We start from the raw sequence: 25,410 nt of genomic DNA, 5'->3' as shown, positions 1-25,410 counted from the left end.
ACTCAAGATGGATTATAAATGTGAATGTAAGACCCCAAACTACAAAAATACCAGAAGAAAATGTAGGGAAAACTCTTTTGGACATTGGTCTAAGCAAAGAATTTATGACTAAGACTTCAAAAGCACAGGCAATAAAAGACAAAAATAGGCAAATAAGACTTAATTAACCTACAAAGCTTTTTCACATCAAAAGAAATAATCAGTAGAGTGAACCTATGGAACGGGAGAAAATACCTACAAACTCTACATCTGACAAGGGACTAATATGTAGAATTTATACGAGTGTAATTGTGATGGATGTGTTACTTAGTTAAATGTAAGCATTTCACATTGTGTATTGAAGCATAAATTCATCACCCTTAACCGCATAAATGCATCAATATACAAAGTTATGATTTAATAAAAACCAATTAAAAATATATATATAAGGAAGTAAACAACAAAATCCCCAAATAGCCCCATTAAAAAGTGAGATAGGCTCGGCGCCTATAGCTCAACCGGCTAAGGCGCCAGCCACGTACACCTAAGGTGGCGGGTTCGAATCCCCAGCCTGGACCCGCCAAACAACAATGACGGCTGCAACCAAAAAAAAATAGCCGGGCGTTGTGGCGGGCGCCTGTGGTCCCAGCTACTTGGGAGGCGGAGGCAGGAGACTCGCTTGAGCCCAGGAGTTGGAGGTTGCTGTGAGCTGTAATGCCACGGCACTCTACCCAGGGGGACAGCTTGAGGCTCTGTCTAAAAAAAAAAAAAAAAAAAAAGTGAGATAAAGACACAATGAAATACTATTCATCTGTAAAAAATAATGAAATCGTGTCTTTGTAGCAATGTGGATGGAAATATGGAGGCCATTATTTTAGGTGAAACAACTCAGACACAGAAAGACAAACTCTCCATTTTCTCATTTGTAATTGGGAGCTAAATAATGTGTACACGTGGAACAGAGTGTGGAGACCTGGAGGTGTGCGGGGAGGTAAGGATGTGGATGATGGGAAGCTATTTGGTGTCTACAATGTGTGTTGCTTCAGTGGTGGAGGCACTTGTACCCCAGGAACATATACACAAATAAAGAACAACTGAAAAAAATAAAATTATTTTTTAAAAGAAAGATTTTAGGATTCTTTATTTCTAAGAATTATTTAGTGTTACATCTGAAGAGCACTAGGGTCAATGCCTTCAGATTATAGATGAAACCACGGCCCAGAAAAACTATGACTCTCCAATGACATAGGTAGGACTAAGGCCTCACCAGGTCCCTGCCTTCATCAGAATGTCTTTTTGCTTTGAAGATGACATCATTTGAAGGTGAGTTAAGTCAGCTTTCTACAGCTCCAGTGCTCAGGGAAAGAAATGATAATGCTGTATTTTAAGAATGCTAAGATGTACTTTTTGTCTTCCCTAGGTTAACCACCAGATTTCCTGAAAACAGCTAGTAGCTATTTTACATACATTACTTAGCATAATTGAAAGAAAGGGAACAAGTGAGAGAGGGTCATATGTGGAGAAGTGATTTCCAAGAACAAAGTAACCAGAGACCCCATGAAAAATAGGCCACTGGGCTCAGAGTACTGAAAAAGTGCAAGAAGCCCCACTCAGATCACAGTCTAAGAGAAGCGTGCCTCAGGAGTTGCATATTGCATGAACCCCATAATCTTATGCTGGGTCCCAAATGAACTTGAGCTTAAAACTGAATGAGTAATATTCATCCTCATCCAGAAACTAGGAGCCTGAGTCTTAGAAAACAAACAAACAAACAAAAAACTCCCCTGTCAGCCAACTGATAACACCAAGGAAGTTGGTATATTTGCATTTTATTTCTTTTATTAGGCCATGGGATTTCACTGATACTGAAAATTGTTTTTTAACCTTGTTTTATAAGACTGTGTTCAATAATATTCAAAGAACAAAAAACAACTTAAATACTAATCTGATTTACTTGACAACCTTGTAGTTTAAATGGAAATGGTATTTAGCATTCCACGTTGCTAACATCTCTTTATCTCTTATTTTAAGCTAAATATAGGTTACACTATTGCTGGCTTCCATAAATGATAAAGCAGAGAGATAATATGTTTTCCTTAAGTAAAGACAGAATTGTTTTGATGTCCTTGGGTTGCTGTCAATTGTGCGCTAGGCAGCAGAAAAACTGGGAGTATGTGCCTTAGGTCTGTGTGTGTGCCTGTCCTCACTTCAGCTACAGATGCAGAGCCAGGAATTTCCTGTGTGCAGTTTCTAACCCTGGACGACAACCAAGGCCTGAAGGTGAGTTGATAGGAAATTCATCCTTTCATGTTCTGAAGCAATTCTAGCAAAAAATAGTTCTATAGGGACCTGTACTTCCCAACAAAGCTCGATCTGGGATAAACCTGTCTTTGGCAGAGGTTTAACTATAATAGCAACAATTATTTATTGAATACTTCATATGCATTAATTCATTTTAAGACTGTTTAATGAGAATGGGGGGATGGTTTGTTTGGTGTTTTGTTTTTGTTTTTAAGTATGAATAAGCTTTCTATTTTTCCATGAAAGTCAACAGGGAAATAGGCTTTACTTTTCAGAGACTCCGTTTGGCTGGAATAGACAGCACTTAAGGTTAGCTGTTTGGCCAACACTGCAATCCCACAACCTTCAATAGTATAGGGTAAGGGTTTCTCCAAGCAAAATAAAAAGTGTTCTGTTGAATTTCCATGTCATGTCTTCCCAATTTGAAAGTCAGGATTACAATCAAAAGGAGAAAACATATCATCTTCTAAAATGTTTGGACTAAAAGCATTTAAAAGTAAAAACTCATCTTTTTACAAGAAGGTATTTGATAGCATGGATATATTTTCTATCATGAGATTTAAAAGAGCGTATGCCTTTAATGTCAGCATATATCCCCAAAGATACAAAAAACAAACCATATAGTTATTTTCCTCCAAAGCTTCCCTAAATGTGTTATGAAAATATAAATTTACCACTTGCATCTAGGGAAAAAAAATTGTGTAATAAGATGAAAGCCTACAGGTAAAAAGAATGAACGACTGTGTGAGAGATTGGATATGCGCATCTTTTAAAATTAGGTCTTTAATCTTCACTCGCACTTCTGAACTTAACAGTGCTACGGCAGCTCCTCATAAAAAGAGATAATAATCATTTCTGACCACGATGGCCTGGAAGTCTTAGGAGCACAAAATGAAAGAGTAAATAAATCGTAATAAACTAAACTTCAATTTCCAAGGACTGTGCATTTTTTTAAAATGGCGAGTGTGAGGCTTTTACTTCTCTTTATATAAGATGAAGTTATTAAGTTTTCAAAAAGATTGAATAGTTTAAATTCCCTTTCTCAAATCTTCTACCCTTTGTAGACCTACCATTTGAACTGTGGCACAATTCAGAGGGGTTTATCAGTGGGGAGATTTCAGGGCTCAGCAAAGCAGAACACTTATTAAATCTAATAAATGAAGCCTATCAGTTTGACTAGCTCCCCACAAAGTTGCATTTCCTCATTCCTACTTCTACCTACAGAAGAGATTTGATTTGTCTGCCTTCTCCTACCCCCAAACCGTCCACTTCCCCCATCTCCTTGAAGCCTAAAGACAACATAAAAAAGGCAGGAGAAAACCAAAAAGGAAGGACATTTTTGTGGGTTCTTGGATTCTCTCAAACCTGGGCACATAAAAAACCACAAGAACAATGACAACAACAGCCATGGGCACAGATGCTCCCTTGCCCTGCTCCTGTATTCCTGGAATCTTTCTATAAAGGAAATGATTTCAATCTGCTGTGTAATTATTCCTACTCATTGGGGCCTATTCCAATTTGAATCCTCCTGCAGACTAAAATATACCAACATCTTTCATTAATATAGCATAGATTTTCATTTCATTATAAATCAAACTAAATAGGTCATGATTGCTTAATCAGTATGCAAAGTATCGCATCTGGGAATCACATACATCCTCTGACAGATAAATTTTTTTTTAGTGCTTCAAAATCTGATTCTACTCAACCTAACTCAACCGCAGTTCACCATACCCTTACATCAAATTTTTCATCATGTGAGGTTAGGTCTCATCCCTCGTGAAACAAACCAAGTTTGATGGAGGAGTCCCATCAATGCTAACAGAGTGGGGTTTAATTCCTTCAGGGGGTTAAATAGATTCTATCATTCCTCCCAACATATGATGAAGACCCTCCCCTTTTCCTCAGCAGCCAAGAAAAAAAGGTTGGAGAAAAGATCCTTTCCCAAAATTATATGGTTGATGGACTTATGCCTTCTGCTTAAGAAAGGGACTGATTCTTCCCTACAAAGGAAAGTTCACTTCACTCCTAGAGGTTAGAAAAGTGTTTTTAACCTTTTTTATATCATGGCACACTTGAACCTATAGTTAAACTTCCACATCACACTTAAATCATGTTGATAAAAAAAAAAAGTATAAACAGGAATATACTTACTATGTTTGAATGGCTTTCAAAAATAATTTAATTATTTTGAGGATCCTAAGATCCTCAGTGTACCATGCACACGGACTGAAAAATCAATGGGCCAATGATCATCTATTTTTATTAAATAATCTCCAAGGAAACCTCACTCAGTCAAATAGCTTTCAGTAACATTTATATGCAGATGAATCCCAATGGCCGCATCAGCTTTGAACTTTTCCCCTGAGTTGCCCTCTCAGTGTATAAACTTGTTTGTCTGTCGGGCATTTCAGATGTTGCATTGCCAAAACAGAATTCTGGAGTCTCTCCTCCAGATGTATTTCTCAAGTTCTCTTACAGCAGAGAATAATTATTGCATGCCTACAGTATCAGACACTGTCCTGCAGGCTTTACAAATAATGACTCATTGAATCCACACTACCTATGGCACAGGCATTAATATGACCTCAAGTTTGTAGCCCAAGAATCCAGTCACAATGCCATCTCCCGTCACAGTAAACAGCTCCAGCACAAAAGTCACACTTGTTCCTTTTATTTTCCTCATCATCCACTTTCATACCATTTGGCTGACCTCTAAGTCTTATCTCTTCTCTGTCCATGACTTTGTCTATAAGACAAACAATCCCCCCAAACTGTCTTCCCAACTAAACTTTAAACCCCATTAGCCTAGGAAGTACATCTGTACTATTTCCACAACAAAAAGATTTACAATAAGTAGACAGCTTGACTGTAAGACCAATTTGTTTTTCAAATATGGAAAGACATAATACATATTCTACTCTGTGGGAGTTCCTTGAACTTGCCTGCTCTAATTCAACGTCGAGGAGGAGAGTGACTCTCTCCCCTCCCTGCCCCACCTCCTATCCTCCCCATCAGACCTGTGGCAAACCTGGCACACTCTGCCCTGTATTCCCTTCTTACTGCCTCCCACTGCCTTCAGGAAAGGATAGTCAGAATCCCTGGCCTCCATCTAGTCAGCTTATCCTTGCAGGATGATTAGGAAGGCCAAGCAGAAAGGTCCTACTGGTTCTTACAACCCAGAGGGAAGTTCAGATCAGTGTGACCCGGAGCCTGGATTTAATGCAGGTGATCAGACCCAGGAAATTGGAGTTTGTTCAGCCTTACATTGTCAACATCATTTACTAGCATTGGCCACCAAAACAGAAACACAAGAAGCTAAAAATATAGACAGATAAACTTATTTAACTTAGTGCCTATGATCCCTCTACCTTCCTCAGGAGACCACTCGGTATTTTAGCATGTCTTTTAAACTGCTGCACATCGGGTTTCTTATTTTCTTCCAAATTGTCATCCACAAGTTGAAAAGGTTGGTTACCCTCTGGAGAGAAAGTGATGAGCTTTCTGGCTTCATGTCACTCTACTCTGGCTTATGCCATGAGCCTATATGAAAGAGTCCTTCAGGTGTACAGACATACAAGCCGGTAGGACTGACTGCTGGGCCATGTTTAGGGGCAGAGAAACATTCTCCTTCACATGGAAACTAAGGAGCCAGGTTGGGGAGGCGCCAGGCTCCTTTTAGCTCCAACTCCTTATATACAGAGCATTTTCACACAGGAGCAAATAGTCTTACACCTTAGTCCTTAGGAACCAGCAGGCAAAGGTAGCAGCTAGCAAAACTGAAATAATCATTGCTGATCATGAGTACCTCTTCCTACTAGCAGGCCTCTGTACCTGGGAGAAAAGTCCCACAAAGAGAAAAGCTTACTCCTACTTATGTCTTAGGAATCCAGTATCTTTACCTTCCAGTGGGAGATACTAGGGAAAAAAATACACAATTCAAAGATGAAAATTGCTTAATGGTGGAATTTAAGACTGAAGTTAGGGCTGAAGATAGGGAGTTTCTGTGATTTCCCCATCAGTCCCCTACTCTTAACAGACAAAAAGAAAATTCATATCACATACGTGGGTACCTTATTCCCTTGATACAAGACCACCTGGCAAGCAAAACATTTTAAATCAAGAGAAAAGTAACACCACAGTTAAGTATTCATATAACTTAAAAAATAATCCGATAAAAGTGTGATTGTAGAATAAGCAAGGTTAGTCTGTACCTTGCCTAACACAGGACAAGAAGATAATAACAGCAAGGCCAAAGCTATTGGTCTAAACTCAGCTCTAAGTATTTCACAGAGTAGTGAGGATGAAAGGCATATACCAAAACATGAGAGGTATGAGAGTTTTTTTAAAACTCAATTGCTAACAGTCAGTACTAAAACTACCAGCCATATGTTGAAAGACACAACACATGTAGCAAGAGTCAAGTATGCAGAGGGAAAAAACACCTGCCCATTCATAATTTTTGTGAAAAAATGAAAGAAAAATATCTATGTAATCAATGTTTAAAGCATATAATGAGAGAAAATGTTTAAACCACAAAACCCCATGCAGGTAGTCTGAGTGAAAATAGTGTTTGATTCTGCTTCACATGTAATGTAGTTCTTTGTTTTGCTTCTAGGGAAAAAAAAAATTATATATATATACACACACACACACACACACACACACACACATATATATATATATATATATATTTTTTTTTTTTTTTTCCTCTAGCTACAAGTTCCAAATCAGTCTTTCAGGGAAAAAAAAAAAAAAAAAAAACCAGACCAGAACAGAAAAGTACAGAGATAGCAGGCCAAGCTCGTTCTAAACTTCAGATAATGCCATACTCACGCAGTGGAAGTCTGCATGTCATGCCAGCTTTTGCTGAAGTTCTGTTTTAATTCATTCATCAGATTCATGCCGAGTTTTTGCTTTATCTCAACCAGATGCCTTTCTTTCGCTGACAAAACTTGTCGCAAAGTTGTAATTTCGTCTTCTAGCTATAGATGGGAGGGAAAATGGTGAGAAAAATGTCAGACGAGATGAAAAGTACATTTCCAAAAGCTCTGGGTGTCCCAGGATAGCCTCTAAATCCTTGTATTTATGAAGTCTGATGCTTAGCTATACCAAATACAACCTATACAGATGACAGTCAACTCTAATATCTAAAAATAAAAATTGATTTTTTAGTTTTGATGATTATAAAAGTAATTCACACTGCTTGTAAAAAATTCAGATTGCACAGCAAAATATAAACAAGAAAATAAAAATCACCTGTGACCTACTAAGAAATAGCGTCACTTATTATTTATTTATTTATTTATTTATTTTGTCTCTAACCTTCCAGATGTTTTTCTAAAGTTATAAGTAGATAAAGTTTTTGGACAAAAATTGGCTTTGTACTATACACCTTATTTTATAAAGCAACTTCTTTCCAACTGTTATTAGTCAGTGTTGCTTATTTTTTTGCCAACCAGATATGTTTACATTGCTGTAGGAACGGGTTTAGCAGATGATGTGATTTTGACAAGCCAGTGCCTTAAGGAAGGGAGGTATGAGGGAGTAGAGCAGTGATCCTCAACCTTTTTTGGCACCAGGGACCAGTTTCATGGAAGATGATCTTCCCACAGATGGGAGTGCGGTGGGGGCTGAATCCAACAGGAGGCAGAGCTCAGGCAGTAAAGTGAGCAATGGGAAGCAGCTGTCAATACAGAGGAAGCTTTGCTTGCCCGCTGCTCATCTCCTGCTGTGCAGCCCAGTTCCTAACAGGCCATGGACCAGTACTGGGCCACAGCCCAGAGGTTGTGGTCCACGACCATAGAGGATATATGTAAGAGAGCGATTTGCTTTTTCTTTTCACTCGTTTTATTGATGTACAATGGACATGCCAGAAACTGCGCACATTTAAAGTATGTAATCTGTAAGTTTTGACATCTATAACCACCTGTGAAATCATCACCATAATCAAGGCAGTGAACATATCTACCACCTCCTAGTGGCTCTTTATAATCCCTCCCTTTTCTCTTCTTTCCTCTCCCATCCTGCCCTCACCAGGCAGCCACTGACCTTTCCGTCACTAGGTGCATTTCTGAGAATTTTACACAAATTGAATCATAGAGTATACACTCATTTTTGCCTGGCTTTGTTCACTCAGCATCATTCTTCGAGATTTATCCATAGTGCTGCATTATCAGTGGTCCTTCATTTATATTTATTTATTTAATTATTTTTTGCCGACTAAAAAAGCCAATGTATGAATATACGACAGTTTGTTGTTTATTCACCTGTTGAAGGACATTTGGGTTTGGCTAAGTCAAATAAAGCTCCTGCAAACATACCTGTGCAGGGCTTTTATGGACCTATTTCCTCCTTCCCCAGTGCATCAGGAAAAAAGCAGTATAATGTTGCTCTTGCAAATGTAATTTCTAACAAAGGAGTTTTGTAAAATATCCAAACTTAAGAAAATGTTGTTACATGCTATGAAAGTAAATCTGAATAAACCATAAAGACTTTGATTTTAATTGGTCATCATATTCTGTAATGTATTGCCCTGGCAATCTGCTTAAATTTACATCTTTGGTTTCCAAAAAGTTCAAATATTTATTACTTTTCTTTGTTAAACCAGAAAAGACTTCTTAGAACTTCCTTAGGCTCCCATATGCACAAAGGTAATAAAAGTATGATACTTTACTAGCTTTCTTTAAAAAAAAAAAAAAAAAAAGGCCAGGCTGGGTGTGGTGGCTCATGCCTATAATCCTGGTACTCTGGGAGGCCAAGACAGATGGATTACTTGAGCTCAGAAGTTCAAGACCAGCCTGAGAAAAAGTGAGACCCCCATCCCTACTAAAAACAGGTAAACTAGAGCTGTGTGGTGGCACAGGCCTGTAGTCCCAGCTAGTCAGGAGCCTGAGGCAAGAAACTCTCCTGAGCTCAGGAGTTTGAGGTTGCTGTGAGCGACGATGACACTACATCACTCTACCTAGGGTGAGAGAGTAAGACTGTCTCAAAAAAAATAATAATAATAAAATAATAAAATAAAAAGTGTGGCTCAGCACCTGTGGCTCAAGTGGCTAAGGCGCCAGCCACATACACCTAAGGTGGCGGGCTCGAATCCAGCCCGGGCCTGCCAAACAACAATGACAGCTGCAACCGAAAAATAGCCAGGCATTGTGGCGAGCGCCTGTAGTCCCAGCAACTTGGGAGGCGGAGGCAGGAGACTCACTTAAGCCCAGGAGTTGGAGGTTGCTGTGAGCTATGCCACGGCACTCTACCCAGGGGGACAGCTTGAGGCTCTGTCTCAAAAAAATAAAAATAAAATAAAATAAAAAATAAAAAGGGCAGCTGTGTTTCATTTAAATTCAAAGTATCACTCTACTTCTGACCACAAACTATAAACATATACCAACGCTGTCAATCATCTTACAAATGTGTTCTTTGGGTCACAAGAGACACAGCTGCCAGGTAAGCGGGAGAAAGGTGTCTGCCTGTGCAAAAAAAAAAAAAAAAAAACACCAGTCTTCTAGTAAACCAAGGAAGATTTTGCCCCAATAATGAATAGTCAGGAACAGCATCATAAACCTTTATATCTACCAATAATCACATAAACAAAACAGGCAAAAACACCAAACCATAAGCATTTGAAATACCACAGTGAGAGAAAACAGTATCAGGGGTTTTGCTCTTTGTAAAATGTCCTGGCATTTTAACATTATTTCTTTATGTTCATGATACATTTTTTATATGTTCATAAAAATCCTTCCAAAATCTAGAATGAATTCCATTTCTATAAGTCTGGTGGAATCAATAGAACTCTGACTATTCTTGATGACCAGATGTCTTTGGTGCACATACATATACTGATTATGTAAAAGGAGCAGATTCTGGGACTGCCAAATACGCTCTTAGCCTCTCCATTAGCTGGGAACACACTGTTCCTGTAAATTAACGCCCTCCACTCCTGTTGTCATGTCATATTCCACCTTTTCATCTGTGTTTGTCTGTCACTTAATGTATCCCACGGTTGGATCTCTTACTCTTCTATCACAGAAAACGTTTGGGCTTCATGTCAGTCTTTTATTCTCTATTTGAGAGACCTTTCCTCCTTTCTTTCACTGAGAGTAAGTGAAATTACTAGGAGTCTGGTCTTTTGATACATTCCTATTCCCATAGTTTTCACCGTGTAATAAAAAGAATAGGAAATATTCTAACTTGGAGAAAGAAATTACAGATGTACAAAAGGAAAGAGAGGCTTAAACATCCAAATATTCTCAGCCTCATGACCATGGATGCCCAAAATGTATTCAGAATCATGGGAGGTCTGTGGGTTAATATTAGTTATCTGAGGGGGAGTGAATAAAGGATTCACAGTTTTTATTAGATTTTTAAATAAAATCTAGACCCCCAGAAAGTGATATTGAGAAACACTGAAGTGACCAATTTACCAAATATCATCCTAAAGAAAGAAACATAAAGTCCACATTAAATAATTTAAAAACACAGATAAATCTTAAAAGACATTGGTAGGGAAGAAACCTCCATAAATTCAGTAATTTAAGTTGACTCTATTCTTAGCTTCGATAATAAAATTCTAACCATTTCAATAAAACATATTTCTCAAAGGTTTCAGCATATTTATAGGAGACCTAGTATATACACTCCAAAATCTATTAAGCAAACCCCAGAAGTTAGAAAAACAATCTTAAATTACAATAACTTTCAAGATTTAAAATGGCCAACCATGTCTCTTCCTATGGTGCTAAGAATCTTGCTGCAACAACACAACAAAAATGTCTTTAATTGCAAATACTTTTCCTACTGACAAGGGCGAAATTCAATCCCTCATTTGACTAATGAGATGTTCTGGTCTAGTTATGTTAGTTGTTCTAAACTTTGTTTTACTTGAGTTGCCCAGGGAGCATATTTAAAATGTAGACTCCCAGGTGTATGCCTCTTTTTCAATGCCCTGAGAGTCTAACATCTTAAATTTGGCCGGGGGGGGTGGGGGAAGCAGACTATATACATTATTTAACAAGCAACCCCAGATATTCTAAGGAATGTAGTATAGAAACTCTCTATTGTAAGTACTTCCATAAGTCATATCAAATTTGGAATGAGATAAGAGTGTAAGTAAATCACATTAATTAAAGTATTTCGTAAGTTCTTTTTTACTTTTTGGAGGCAGAATCTTATTTTGTTACCCTTGGTAGAGTTCCGTAGCATCACAGCTCACAGCAACCTCAAACTCTTGGGCTCAAGTGATTCTCTTGCCTCAGTCTCCTGAGTAGCTGGGACTATAGGCCCCTGCCACAATGCTGGCTAGGTTTAGAGACAGGGTCTCACTCTTGCTCAGACTGATCTCGAACCCATGAGCTCAGGCAATTCACCCACCTCAGCCTCCCAGGGTGCTAGGATTACAGGTGTGAGCCACCAGTAACTTCTTTCTCCTTTGATTTTTTTCTTTTTTTAATTAAGATTCCACTTAATAAAGCATTGACCCTTTTCATTTTAAATTATTTCTTCATTACAAACTAATAGTCTAGTTCTTTTGCTAGAAGATCTACTTACAGGAGAAATATTTATGCCCAAGATGAGAAGTTCAAAATTGATTATTTAAATATGAATTAATAGGAAAATAACAAGTGTTGGCAAAGATGTGGAAGAATCGGAACTTTTGGACATTGCTGGTGGGAGTGCAAAACAGTTCAGTCACTGTGAAAAATAGTCTGGCGATTTCTCAAAATGTTAAGCACAGAATTACCATATCCCACAGCAGTCCCACTCTTAGGTATATACCCCCCAAAACAGAACACAGGATCTTAAACACATGTTCATAGCAGCACTATTCACAGTAGCCAAAAAGTGAAAATAGCCTACATGTCCATCAAGAAATGAATGGACAGAAGAGTTGTAGTATACAAATAAAGTAGAACACTATGCAGCCATGAAAAGAAAGGGAGGACTGACAGCTGCTATCTATCACATAGATAAACCTCAGAAACATCAGGGTAAATGAAAGAAGCCAGGCACAAAGGGTCACATATCGCCTGATTCCATCTGTATGAAACACGCAGAATAGGGAAACCCAAGGAGACAGAATCCAAACTGGGGGTCCCAGCGGGGGAAGTGGGAAGCAACTGTTTACTGAGCCCAAGGTTTCCTTTCAGGGCGATGAAATACGCCAGAACTAGGGGGAGGTGGTGGTTACACAATGCTGTGACTAAACGCAACACAGGACTGAATGCTACCAATTGTTCACTTTAAAAGAGGGAATTTTATGTTATATAAATTTACCTCAATATAAAATGGAAACAATTTGAACTAAATAATCTGAATTGGCTGACGATTTAGCTTCAATATGGAATTTCTGTTACAGGATTGAAAATGTATTTTTCTATTGCTATTTTATCTGCAAGAGTACCCAAAATTTCAAACTGAAACCCAGAAGGAAAGATTACTTTCACCAACTCTGAATCATGAGTGTGATGTTTGGATGTGGTCTCTGGTGTTTATTGCTTCAAGGCTTGCCCCTGCCCACGCCTGACTCTGGCTGAGAGAACCAAGAGTCAAAGGCAGATTCCATCTGGGAGGGGCCTAACGATAGCACACACGGGTTAGGGACACATTAGCTGTTCACTAGCTCAGACAAGAAAGAAGGAAGGGCTTGAGGAAGCAGCTGAGAGAGACAGGCCTGGAGCCTAAGGCGATTCTTGCAAGTCTAAGACACAGATAGCTGGAAGGCACTGTGCGCTCTTCCCAGGGACCCACACACCACAGGCAGTGGGAAGGGAGCAGAGGGGTCAAGGGAGCGTGAACACAGGCTCTGCCTACTTGATAGTGCGGCCTGGTACTTTTCCTATTCCTGTTCATGCCTATTTTTCTTCAGTCATTTTATCTAGGGGATACTGGCAGGATTTGATTGTTATATAATCACAAATGTACAGGAGTAATGCCAACACTTCATCCTTTTCAAAAGCCAAGACACATTATGGAATAGAATACTAAGTGTGTGATGCAGCTTGGGGAAATTAAAGTGGGAGGGGGAGGATAGCAGCACAGAATTAGGGAGCAAGTTTATGTAAGGAGAAAGAGAGCAAGACGGAGGCTAGAATATGTGCATAAAGACTTCAGAAAAGATTTCAGGAGCATCTGATAATAAGACTAATGAGAATAAATATGTGAAACAAAATAGTAATTCTTTTTACAGTGTGGATATAAAGTTCGTGTGCTATTTAAAGTTACAACTATTTTAAATTACACACGAACTTTACGTCTTCCCTGTAGAGTGATAAGGTTTATAAAATAGTAAATTCTACTTGTGGCATTTATAAATATAAATGTTTGTTTCAGCCATAAAAAGAATACAAGTTAATTACAAATATTAATTGCCCACCTTCTATGGACAAATCACTGCAGCAGATCAGAGGTGAAACTGGCCTGACATTGGAGGAACTTTTAAGAACAAGCATATTGCGTGACCACAATGATAGATTTGTGTTAAAAGAGATGCTTCCTTTAAAATGCTGGATTTGTCCCAGATGTAAACTGCTTAGACATGATTTGCTGATTTTATGGCTCCCATCCAAAGGAGCTATCTTCCTGTTGGCAGCACTTGGTAAGCACAGAAACATACGGTGGCTTTGGAGTTATGAGATCAGCCTAAATCTACGGACATCCACATGGGAATATTGAAACAGTGTGGGATGGCCAGGCGAAGTGGCTCACGCCTGTAATCCTAACGCTGGGAGGCTGAGGTGGATGGATTGCTTGATCTCAGGAGTCTGAGATCAGTCTGAGCTAGAGTAAGATCCTGTTTCTACTAAAAATAGAAAAACTAGCCAGGTGCAGTGGCAGGCTTCCATAGTCCCAGCTACTGAAGCAAGAGGATCACCTGAACCCGAGAGTCTGAGGTTGCTGTGAGCTATGACACCACAGCGCTCTATGCACAGCAACAGAGTGAGACTTTATCTCAAAAAAACAAAAATAAAAAACAAGCAAACAAAACCTTGTGGGATAAGGCAGAGGGCAGAGAAGGAAAGGTGGTGGCAGGAGGGGCAGCCCAAACACAGCCCAAAGGCAATAGGAATTGATGAGGAAACCAGCAAGAAGAGGGACTGAATGTCTGGGGCACCCAGATCTCCTTTCAGCAAAGCAGATAGATCAGAAGTCCTCGTGCACAAAGGTCGCGTCACAGCCACAATTGAGTGCCAACTCTGAGGCATTCATCTAGGAGGCGGCCTCTGAGGTGGCTTGGTACTCTGAGGCCTAGCAGACCCACTAGGATCTTCCCTCCGGCCCAGACAGGAGCTACTTGCTCTCAGGAGCCCAGGAAGGATGTCTGTGGGGAGGTGCGACAGGGGAGCTCACCCTCTAATGCAGGGATTTTCAACCCACGTGCCGCGGCTCTCTGGTGTGCTGTGAGAGGATCTGAGGTGTGCTGTGAAAATTTTTAAAGACCATTAATTAAATTATTTTCAAAAGAAGTTCAAAGCACAGCAAGTATACTCTTTTTTACTCTTTTCTTGATCAACATAATTTAATTGTGCTGTGGAAGTTGAACTACAGGTTGAAAAACACTCTAAACAACGTCTCGGTTCTTCACAAGACCAGTGGTGAAACCCGGAGATGGCTCTCTGTGGGTTCTTGTTGTAACTAACCCTGGGGCTGGAGTAACATCCGAATGCATCTGTGATGTGAAATGCACACAAACAGGCACACACACACTCCGGAAAGGACAGGAAAACCAAATTTAAGGAACGAATGGGCATAAAGCAGAGAGGACTGAGGTAGAGACAAGGAAAGGGAAAAGAAAAGAAGAAAAACTGCAAGGATACACTTTATCCACCTTTCACTGGGCCTGGGCTGACGGCCGCGCCCTTGTCCCACTGGCAGCAAGTGATAAGGCTTCCTTTCTGAAGAACCCAGGGATCAAAGCCAGGAAGCATGGAGCCTAGTGCAGCCTGAAGGATGAAGGCATGAATCCCAGTACCTTGAATACACTCAGAGTGTCTGGTGTCACTTCTAGAGTCAGGTTCAAAGAGTCTTAGGAATAAAGTGTGTTGGAAGCTTATTACAGTGGCCAAATGAGATAGGAATTTCTGAACATACTTTTAGTTTAATGCTTTTTTAAATTATAAATATAATACATGCTGACTATAGAACATTTAGGATGGGCATCCTCAAACTATGGCCCACGGGCCACATGCGGCTTGCCTAGGACATTTATCCATTTATCCGGCCTGCTGGATGTTTTTGCCGTCACTCCTTGTCCTGCTTAGCAGCCGACTTGTCCCAGGGCCTGCAGTCTGGCCCTCCAACAGTCTGAGGGACAGTGAACTGGCCCCCTGTTTAAAAAGTTTGAGGACCTCTGATTTAGGAAATATACAGTGCATAAAAATCAAACATACATTGTTATGTGTGTATGTACATATATCCCAGTAATCCCAGAACCCAGAAAAGTCTAGGCATTTTATAGCAGTTGGTCCCTGCAAAGGAGCAAACTTTTAGCTTAGAGCAGGCGTCCTCAAACTATGGCCAGCAGGCCACATGCGGCCAGCCTAGGACAGGCCACCAGGTGTTTTTGCCCCCACTGCCTGTCCTGCTTAGCAGCTGACTCATCCTGGGGCCCGCAGTCCGGCCCTCCAACGGTCTGAGGGACAGTGAACTGGCTCCCTGTTTAAAAAGTTTGAGGACCCCTGGCTTAGAGCCAGGGAGACTATACCAGAACATAACTTTTGGACACAGCAGTTCATATGAACAGGTCATGAACCAGAATTTCAGGCCTTGAGAAAACATGGACTTTGTTACCTGTTAAGGCTGACTTTGGTCTATGTACTCTGGTACGTGTGGCCTGTCGGTGGTCACAGACAGACCTGGCTAAAGACCCAGGCTATTTGATTTGAGGCACTGTGCTTACTGAAATCATTTCTGGTTGTACCAGAGGAGCAAAATGCTCTTCTATTTTAAAATGAAATTATTTTAGGGTGTGCCTTGAAAAAGCACCTGAAAAGTCTTTAATATTTTTATGAGCTGTCACAGACACACACATTCAGAATGTCAGAATGAGAAGAGTCCGGAATAGACTAAGCGGGGAGAAGGTAAGGTGGAGCTCAGAGCTGTGTGCTCAGCCTGTGCCAAGGCCAGCACAGGAAGGCAGAGCCTTGTTTCTGCCCAGGAGCCAGGACCCAGAAGGGCAAGAAGCGTTGGCCTCTGCTTTTTTGGCTCTAAGGTTTCATGCGACTTGAGGAGCACTTTCTCCAGCCTTCCCCAGCTAGAAAGGAATGGCTGCTCAGGGAAGTGTCCGAGGGGTGGTGGGTACTGCAAACAAAGGGCTTGAACAAAGACTTATACTCACAAGGAGCACAGCATCCTCTTCCTCTCTAGGTCCAGATTCCCGCAACAATTGCACAAGCCCTAAATAAGCCTCAAGTGGTCAATCATAGAGCTTTCCTCTCCACCTCCAGAGCTTTGTTTCTGTGATTAACTTTTTCTTAAAAAAAATCATTTCGAAGTACTTGTTGAGCTAAGTGACTGCCCTAAAACCAGAACTGCTCTTAAAACGGGCTTGCAGGCTGGGTGCAGTGGCTCACGCCTGTAACCCTACCAGTCTGGGAGCTCTGGCATGTGGCTAGCCTGAGCTCAGGAATTCCAGACCAGCCTGAGCAAGAGTGAGACCCTCATCTCTAAAAATAAAAAAACCAGCCAGGCGTTGTGGTGTACACCCGTGGTCCCACCTACTTGGGAGGCTGAGGCAAGAGGATCAATCTCTTGTGCCCAAGAGTTGGAGGTTGCTGTGAACTGTGACGCAACAGCACTCTACCAAGGCCAAGAAAGTGAGACCCCGTATCAACAACAGCAAAATAAAAGAGCTTTCACCTGTACCATGGTCTTAAATGAATTACATCAGGTTTGTAAGTGGTTTATTATTTCCAGAGTATTCTAGGATGAAAAAGAACAAAAAGTGCATATTTAAGACTAATCATTGTGCTTTCATTTTTCCACAGCAATAGGTGAAGGACAATTAGCATTAGAAAAATACCTTAGAAAAAGTGAATCATCTTGCAATGCAGTCACTTATCAATTTTATTAAATGAAAGACAACATAATTGCAACATGGGACTTGTGGCAAACTAATAATAACTCCCAAGATGCAGAGGTAGGAAAGACTACTAAACGTACCTGCACTAATTCTGCCTTTAACTCTTCCTTTTCCTCCTCAGAAAGCATGCTAGAGAAGTCAGCACTGGCTACGGCGTCTTCATCTCTTTCTTGCAATGGTTCCGTCTCCAGCAAACCTTTAGGCAAAATTGAGAGAACAGAATGCAATTTAGCCAACTTCTGTTTCCTGGCCTGAAGGATTAGATATGCTGACGGACCCTCCGTCTGAAAAATAACCCACAGTTTCAGAAAAGACAAAAATCTTCCTAAATGCCTCATGAGCTCAGAGAAAGGCAAGGATGCTAAGAAGCCAAACCACGAAGTGGAGGTGGGAAGCCAGAGACATAAACAAAGCTGTCATGATGTTCTAGATTCAGCACAGGGTGAATTCCAGCTCCGATTTCCACTGTCTCATCAGGTGTAAGGGGGCAGAGGTCAAGGTCCCAGGCCCACCCACTCACCCTGAGTCAGGTGAACTAGAAGTTTAAATACCTTCGGTTTCCCACACAGGGTTCTGCAGGACACCGAATAGATGGGGAAATGCATCCGCCCCTAAGAATTCACAACCCTGAGTGGGACTGCACGGAACCTGGCCACTTGAATGCACACGGCCTAGCTCGTCCAAAACAATCTTGAGGTCAGAATTTACAATATGAAGGTCTTTTTCAGCTTCCCTTTGGATGTGGAAAGAGCCAGAACTTGCTGTGGCTACGACTGTGAGGAAGCATCATGGATGAGCTGATTCCGGTAGAGGAAACAGGAGACCTGCCTGGGCGCTGGCTGCCATCACTATGCTCCAGACTAACCCGGAATAGTGCAAATACTACATTGTTATGTGAGATAAGAGCCTTATTATTTTAAATATAAAGAATTTCCCTTGCAAATGTCTGTGCTCTCTGACGGACCCAGGACACAGGCCGACCCATACACGGAAACTTCCTTTCTGACATGATGCTGGCATTTATACCTCTGTGGGGAAAGGAAGGCCTTTTAATAAATTACATTGAAACAAACAGTTATTTGTATACACAAAATTATGTTGGACACCTTTATACAATGCATAGGGACAAAACTATAAACATTTAAAAAGATATCCTAGAAGTTTATATCTAGGGTGTCTGTATAGGAAAAACTTTTTTTTTTTTTTTTTAAACAAGACAAAAAGGGCAAACCATGAAAGAAGGGATGGGTTTAAGATGAAGACTGTCTCTTCATCCAACACACTATGTGGAAAATGAAAAGCCAAACCAATAATTAAAAGACGATATCTCCCACCCACAGCACTAACAAAAGATTTGTTCTCAGAATATATAGAATTTCCACAAACCAATTTAGAAAAGAAATACTCCAATAGCAATATGTGCCAAAGACCCAAACCGATTCTTTGGTGGGGAGAAATCACAAATGGTTAATACACCTTGGAAAACATGCTCAAGTTCATTAATGTTTGGGGAAATATAAATTAAATCATTTCACACTCACTGGATTGGCAGAAAGTTAAAAGGTGAGTGTGACATTATTGAATGCTGGTGACAATGTGGAAGATAAAAACTCATACTCTGCTAACAAGAATATAAACAGGTGCAAATAATTTTTTTTTTTTTTTTTTTTAGACAGAGCCTCACGCTGTCCCCCTGGGCAGAGTGCCGTGGCATTACAGCTCACAGCAACCTCCAACTCCTGGGCTCAAGCGAGTCTCCTGCCTCCGCCTCCCAAGTAGCTGGGACCACAGGCGCCCGCCACAACGCCCGGCTATTTTTTGGTTGCAGCCATCATTGTTTGGCGGGTCCGGGCTGGGGATTCGAACCAGCCACCTTAGGTGTACATGGCTGGCGCCTTAGCCGGTTGAGCTATAGGCGCCGAGCCGCAAATAATTTTGAAAATAATCTAGCATTATCTATTTAAAGTCGAACATTCACATACTCTAGAACCCACCAATTCTGCTATGTGTACACCAGACACATTCTATTCAAGCATCAGACCTCACACGGGAGCATCAGAGGTCACTGATAATAACTTTCTTCGTAGTGACAAACTATAAGTCACCCAAAAGTTCATAAATAAGACCACACGTAAGTATACTGTGGTGGTGCCCTTACCCTACAAAGGCTTCACAAGAGAGAAATGAGCGAACTACAGCCCTATAGGGATAAAGCTCAGAAACATGATACTGAATAAAAAACACAAGTTGCACAAGAATAATAAAGTATAATTCCATTTAGATGAAGTCCCAAAGCTATAAAACGAAATGAACAAAGCTATTTTATTTAGGAACAAAGCTATTTTAAAATGAACAAAGCTATTTTATTAGGAACAAAGCTATTTTAAAAATCAAGTCAATGTTAAAAAATTCATGGATGTAGCTTTTCTCAGAGAAGGAAGGGAGAGAAGGAAATGGGAACAAGAGAAGCCCACTTGGTTACCCCATAGGATTAACGGCAGTGCTTCATTGCTGGGACTGAATTTCTGTACATGAGTATTTTCTGCACTTTTGCCCTTATTTTGTAAATAAATATACAAAATATCCTGGCAATAGAATATTTTTATTTATTATCATTTAATAAAACAGTTAAAAAATTTATTTGGTCTAAAGTTAAAAGAGAAAAGTAAACAACGATCCTATAAAATCAGAATATTTTAGGTAAAGAGAGTAAAAATATGGCCCAAGCCTGGAGAGTTCTGAAGCTGGGCCTACTCCTGCTCACATCCTTACATGTGAATCAACAGTGCACCACACACACTCTTGTGTCTCTGCTAACACATACATCAGTAAACATGGCGTGTTGCAGACCCAAGTTTATCAGACCCTGTGCAGTCATCTCTATGCCAGTGGCCAGGTTCAAGGCTAACTAACTTCCTTCTTAATGAGTAATATCTCTTCATTGCAGAAGACAATAAAAGTATCCACTGTTAATTGAATCAATATTAGTCATGTCTCTCAGAAAGAATTATGATTTTGATCCTTCCTTTTGAGTATTTCTTCTGAGCCACCCCCAGGATGTCCAGCCCAAGCAGTGCCCCTGGGGCACCCAGTGCACCAGGATTTACCAAGCACAGGTGCACCTCCTGTTCTATTCCTGGGAGATATGGGGGAAGAAGAAAGGGAGAAAGAATGAGGAGAGAGACAGCCTGAGATGTGTATATCCAATATTTCCCTTTCAGCCTTGGCCCAGAAAATATGGACTGTGTTAGATTTATAATTGGAGATTCTTTTTTTTTTAGAGACAGAGTCTTACTTTGTCACCCTCGGTAGGGTACTGTGGCATCACAGCTCACAGCAACCTCCAGCTCTTGGGCTTAAGCAACTCTCTTGCCTAAGCCTCCCGAGGAGCTGGGACTACAGGCGCCTGCCAGAACACCCTGCTATTTTGGAGAGTCTCTTTATCCCTCTATTCCCACTCTCCGTCCTCCTCCATCCACCCTTATGCTCCAGAGATGACCAAAGGATTATATGAATAATCCTGACCAGTGGCCTGTGGGGTGGGGGCAGAAGTGAGTGTCCATCCCTGACTGCTTCCTTCCCTGCCAGGCTGCATTCTGTAGTCTCAGCTTTTAACTACTACAGGCCACTGCTGCCATCAGTCCAGCTCTAGTTCAGTTCCAAGACCTCAGCCTTTTCCTCCAGTCTAGGGATTGTCTTTGATTTCCTACTGCCATCGTTCCAAGGACCCTCAACAGCCCCTGCTGGTTGCCCTTAACTCTTGTCCTTTTTCTTGTAATAGTCAATTCATTAACATCTCTGGAATCAGGCACCCCTTTTGAGCATGCCATCCCTCTGCTTCTTTCCTGGTTCCCAACTAGTACAGGCAGCCTGCCCCAATTTCCTTCTTGAACTCTAGAAAGAATGATCTTCAGGCTACCCCACACCAACCTGGTGCATAGTCACAGCACATAAAAGCAGCAGGTGCAAGGGAATTGGGCAGTAGGCCCTTGATACTTAATTCTTTAACTCATTTTTCTGCAGTCAGTTAACCACTGTTAGGAGCAGAACACTGTTAGGGTACTTAGGGAAAAACTTACCACCTAAGCAAGGGGTTGGTGCCTTTGGAGCAGAAAGTGGATAACCAGCCCTGGCCAGAGGTCTGGATGGAAAAAGTAAAGAGAATCTCCCACCACAAGGGAGAGCCAAGACAAGGCTGAATCAGCTTGGAGGGGCTGCTGGATCAAACCCACCTAAGGTGGCAAGATCATGACTTCAGCATCAGAGGACATCACATGCCCAGCTGCCTGAAGAGCCAGAGGGGAACAAGACACTCCATGGGCCCTTCCTGCTTCCATATAACAGACATACCAGATCCCTCCTTAGAGGAGACAAAGAAAAAGGGGAGCTGAAAAAGAAGAAATCTGAACTAGAAGATAATTTTACCAAAGAATTAAGTATTATTTAAATAGGCTTTTTAAATGAATGCATTGGAATAGAGTAGGCTTTGTATTTTTTTCTCACTACTGAAAGCCCAGGGGCTCATACCCAGTTCAGGTATAAGTTTACAAAGAAAAGGGAGCATGGGGAGTACACCAAGATATAGAGTGAATAAATTTTGCAACCTTGCTATAGGAGTATTTTGCACTTAAAGACAGCCATTTTATGCAATGAAGTATATATAATTGTTTTAATGAAGATAAAAATAAGGAAAGATCTGATTAGAAAGGAAGAATTTCACTTCTCCATTGGCCAAGTGAAATATTTGGACAGTAGGGAGGCCTTAAAGTACCTTGCCAAATGGTACCATATGCCTGTTGTCACTATACCCACAAGTGGCTATTTAAGTTCCAAGTTCAGATACAAATAACACAAAGAACTGAACCAGATCCAACTGAGAAGTCACCGTGGTCTGGTCCTAGCACCGTGGCTGAAAGCCGGCACTCATGGGACCTGGGGCTCAGTCTCAAGTAGTGGGGCTCTACCTACCCTAGTCTGGCCCCAAATCCTGTATCCCTATGTCCTTCCCTATCTCACAAACATTTAAAGTATAGTGAATAAAATGTTGGCAAATATGAACTAGGTATGAAAATAACTGTAGGTTAAAAACCGCCAGAACTCCCAAAACATTTCCAACCTGGAGAGAGATGTAACTGTGATCCGAGTCACAAATTGTTACAACTTCTGAGGTTATAGATTAACTCACTTTCTTATTTTTCTTGTTCTGTCTAATGACTAGAGAGAATTAAAGAATATTAAGGAAAACCTCCAGCCTTCTTAATTAATGACCCCTGTTTAGAGATGAATTTTCTATAATTCTATGATATCACAAAATTTAAGTATAAGAGAGATCATTATGAATTCTACTGAATGTCAGCTTTGTAACTTCAAAAGTGTTGCCATGACCCCAAATTAAATTAATTAAACATTCAATAAATATTTGTTGTCTCAAACTGACTTTATCTGAGCCTATAGAGGTCACTTTGCCATTTGCACAGCTTTTAGGATCTTGTCTGATATAAATGATCTAGGACCTTAAACCATATTAGGATAATAAATGGCAATTCCTTCTTTGCTTTTCTTGAGCCCAGCCTCCTCCACTCTGCAGAAGGGTAGTTATGGAGACCGTTTGTCACCAGTCACCCAGCCACACGGTGCCCCCAGCACACCTTGACATAGCAATGTTGTTTCAGGCATTTGGATTCTCTAAGACAGATGGACTGAGCTACCACCTGTTGGTCTGTGATCTCTGTTCGCATTCTGCAGCCAGACCTGGTTATTAAACTTCGGCCTTTTTAGTAACTCATCTGGGAACATCATTGTATTATGCACAGAGGAAAATTCCAAGGGCACCAGCTCAACCAGAAGAGCTGGAGACTCTCTGGGACTACAGTGAGTATCTCTGAAGAAACCAGTCAGGGATTTCCTGGAGACGAGGGCACAAAACTGGTTTCCCAGAGTTTCCTGATTATTCTATATATGGGAAGATTGGCACAGACCCTGCGACTGCTGGCCGGGGCTTGTCTTTATAGCTATGTTCTTCTTTACCCATGATAAGAAATGACAAATGAGTCTTCTCTACTCCAGTGTTTGAGGCTGCGCCCAACTTGCCTGGCCCCTCATAGGCAGGGTCTCCTAAGAGCACAGGCCAACTCAGAACCCAGGGTTCCACTGGGGTTATACAGCTACAGGTGGTGGCTGAGGGTTCTGTGCCTCCAAGTTGATGACAGAAGTCACCATGAACTAAGCCCAAAGCCAAGGATCTAAAACAAACTGGACTGTTTTTGGAAAAGTTAAGTAGCCTGTCAGAGGTAAAGTCCAGCCTCAGAGTTCAAGGGTTTGAATGGGAAATAAATAAAGCTGTGTCAGAGACACAAGGTAGGGACAAGATTTCTGAAGAAAATGCTCAGCTTTGCTTGTCCCCACAGTGCTGTGCAGGCTCCTGTGGCTTCAAACGACAAGCTAGGGCCTGCTGGCTCACCCTGCCCTTTGGGCTTCAAGGCTCTCTGCACGGGCATAAGCTTCCTTCAGTAAGACGGAAGGGCTGGGGTGGTGTGGGCCTGAAGTCCGGGAGAGGTCTGGATCTGCTCCTGCCTTGGCAATACTGTCATCCCACAGCTGCTATCAGCAGCTGTCCCACTCTCAGGCCCTGTGCTTTCCTCCCTTGCCTAATGCCTATTTGATTACTCGTCTTATCTCCCTTACTAGAGTGTAAGCAACTGAATGACAGAAAGCCAGTTTTGTTCACCTTGGCACCCCCACATGTCCCAGCATGGTGACGTCAGGGCAGCCCACAGAAAGAGCAAATATATTAGCTGTGCCTGGAGCCACTGATCAGAGAATGTCTGAAAACAGTGACCTGGAGCTGGTGCCCTGAAAGCCATACTACAGTGCGCAAAGGAAGGCATTAAGGGATGACAGAGGTCAAAAGACTGCCAAGGTGGCTGGACGCAGTGGCACTTGTAATCCTATCACTCTCGGGAGGCCAAGGTGGGTGGATTGCCTGAGCTCACAGGTTCAAGATCAGCCTGAACCAGAGTGAGACCCTGTCTCTAAAAAAAATAGCTGGGTGTTGTGGGCACTTGTAGTCCCAGTTACTTGGGAGGCTGAGGCAAGAGAATCACTTAAGCCCAAGAGTTTGAGGTTGCTGTGAGCTGTGACACCACAGCACTCTACTGAGGGCAACATAGTGAGACTCTGACTCAATAAATAAAAAAATAAATAAATAGACTGCCAGAGTGACCCTCCCTCCTCCACCAATCCCTTCAGGAAACTTCTGACAGGCACAGTTTCTCATACCTTCCCCTTCAGATTGACATTGTCTTAGACAGAAGATTCTCTCTCTCACCCTCTATGAACTGTGCTTACCCTTCCTTATCCCCGGCTCAAGCCTAGGCAAATTGATAATGGATTGCTGCCAGGCTGCTCTGCATTGCTTTCTAATGATACCTTTTCGCTTTAAGTTAATGAGGGACCATAGACCTTCAGCTGCAACGTGGCAGTATAATGATCGACTGTTCTCAAACTTTGCTGGATTCGTCTCTATGAATCATTACGAGATATATCCTGTCACTCAGACAAAGGATCTGCCCTGACTCTGAAACTATACTGAGCAGGGCATAACCGCCGCTACCAGTGTCTCAACAGCTGCTCAATTACTCTCTTAAAGGAAGATGTAGAAGAAATGTGTTTTTTCCTTCACAGCATGCTATGTGCCAGGTGTGTTACATAGCTTATCTTGTCTCATCCCTCCCCAAACACATTAGGCAGGAGGCATCAGGCACTATAAAGGGTCTGAGATTTTATGCAACTTGCAAACTAAAAAGTTATTCTGCCACAGTGTCATGGACTCTGGCAGGAGACCCAAGACTCCTAGATCAAAGACTTCCAGCACTTCAAGCAGCAGGAACATCGTGTTCAGGGTGGTTCCTCTTGCCACCAAGTCCCACGGAGGGTGACATGGAGGGACCTAGATGCATACTGCACACACAATGAATGTCCTTCCCAGCTTTAGCACCCTGAGCTCAGGGAATTCAAACCTTTTCTAACAGGCAGTAAGCGAACCCACCTGC

The 25,410-nt window shown here is 41.4% G+C and overlaps 1 protein-coding gene across 3 annotated transcripts in view; it reads right to left on the bottom strand.

The window, feature by feature from the left end:
- TPD52L1 (tumor protein D52 like 1) overlaps positions 1-25,410 on the bottom strand; it is a 105,466-nt gene that overhangs the window by 26,297 nt on the left and 53,759 nt on the right. For all 3 annotated transcript variants that reach the window (XM_023513415.1, XM_012806206.2, XM_012806208.2), the window contains exons 2-3: positions 17,440-17,555; positions 7,117-7,265 (exon numbers count right to left, since the gene is read on the bottom strand). In XM_023513415.1, the coding sequence (XP_023369183.1) occupies positions 7,117-7,265; positions 17,440-17,555 (265 nt within the window). The remainder of the gene's footprint in view (positions 1-7,116; positions 7,266-17,439; positions 17,556-25,410) is intronic.

Source organism: Otolemur garnettii, unplaced genomic scaffold (assembly GCF_000181295.1).
Source record: "Otolemur garnettii isolate 467f Iridium unplaced genomic scaffold, OtoGar3 scaffold00002, whole genome shotgun sequence".
NCBI lineage: Eukaryota > Metazoa > Chordata > Mammalia > Primates > Galagidae > Otolemur > Otolemur garnettii.
Note: the sequence above shows the minus strand (reverse complement) of the source record. Positions and strands in the feature narration are given on the sequence as shown.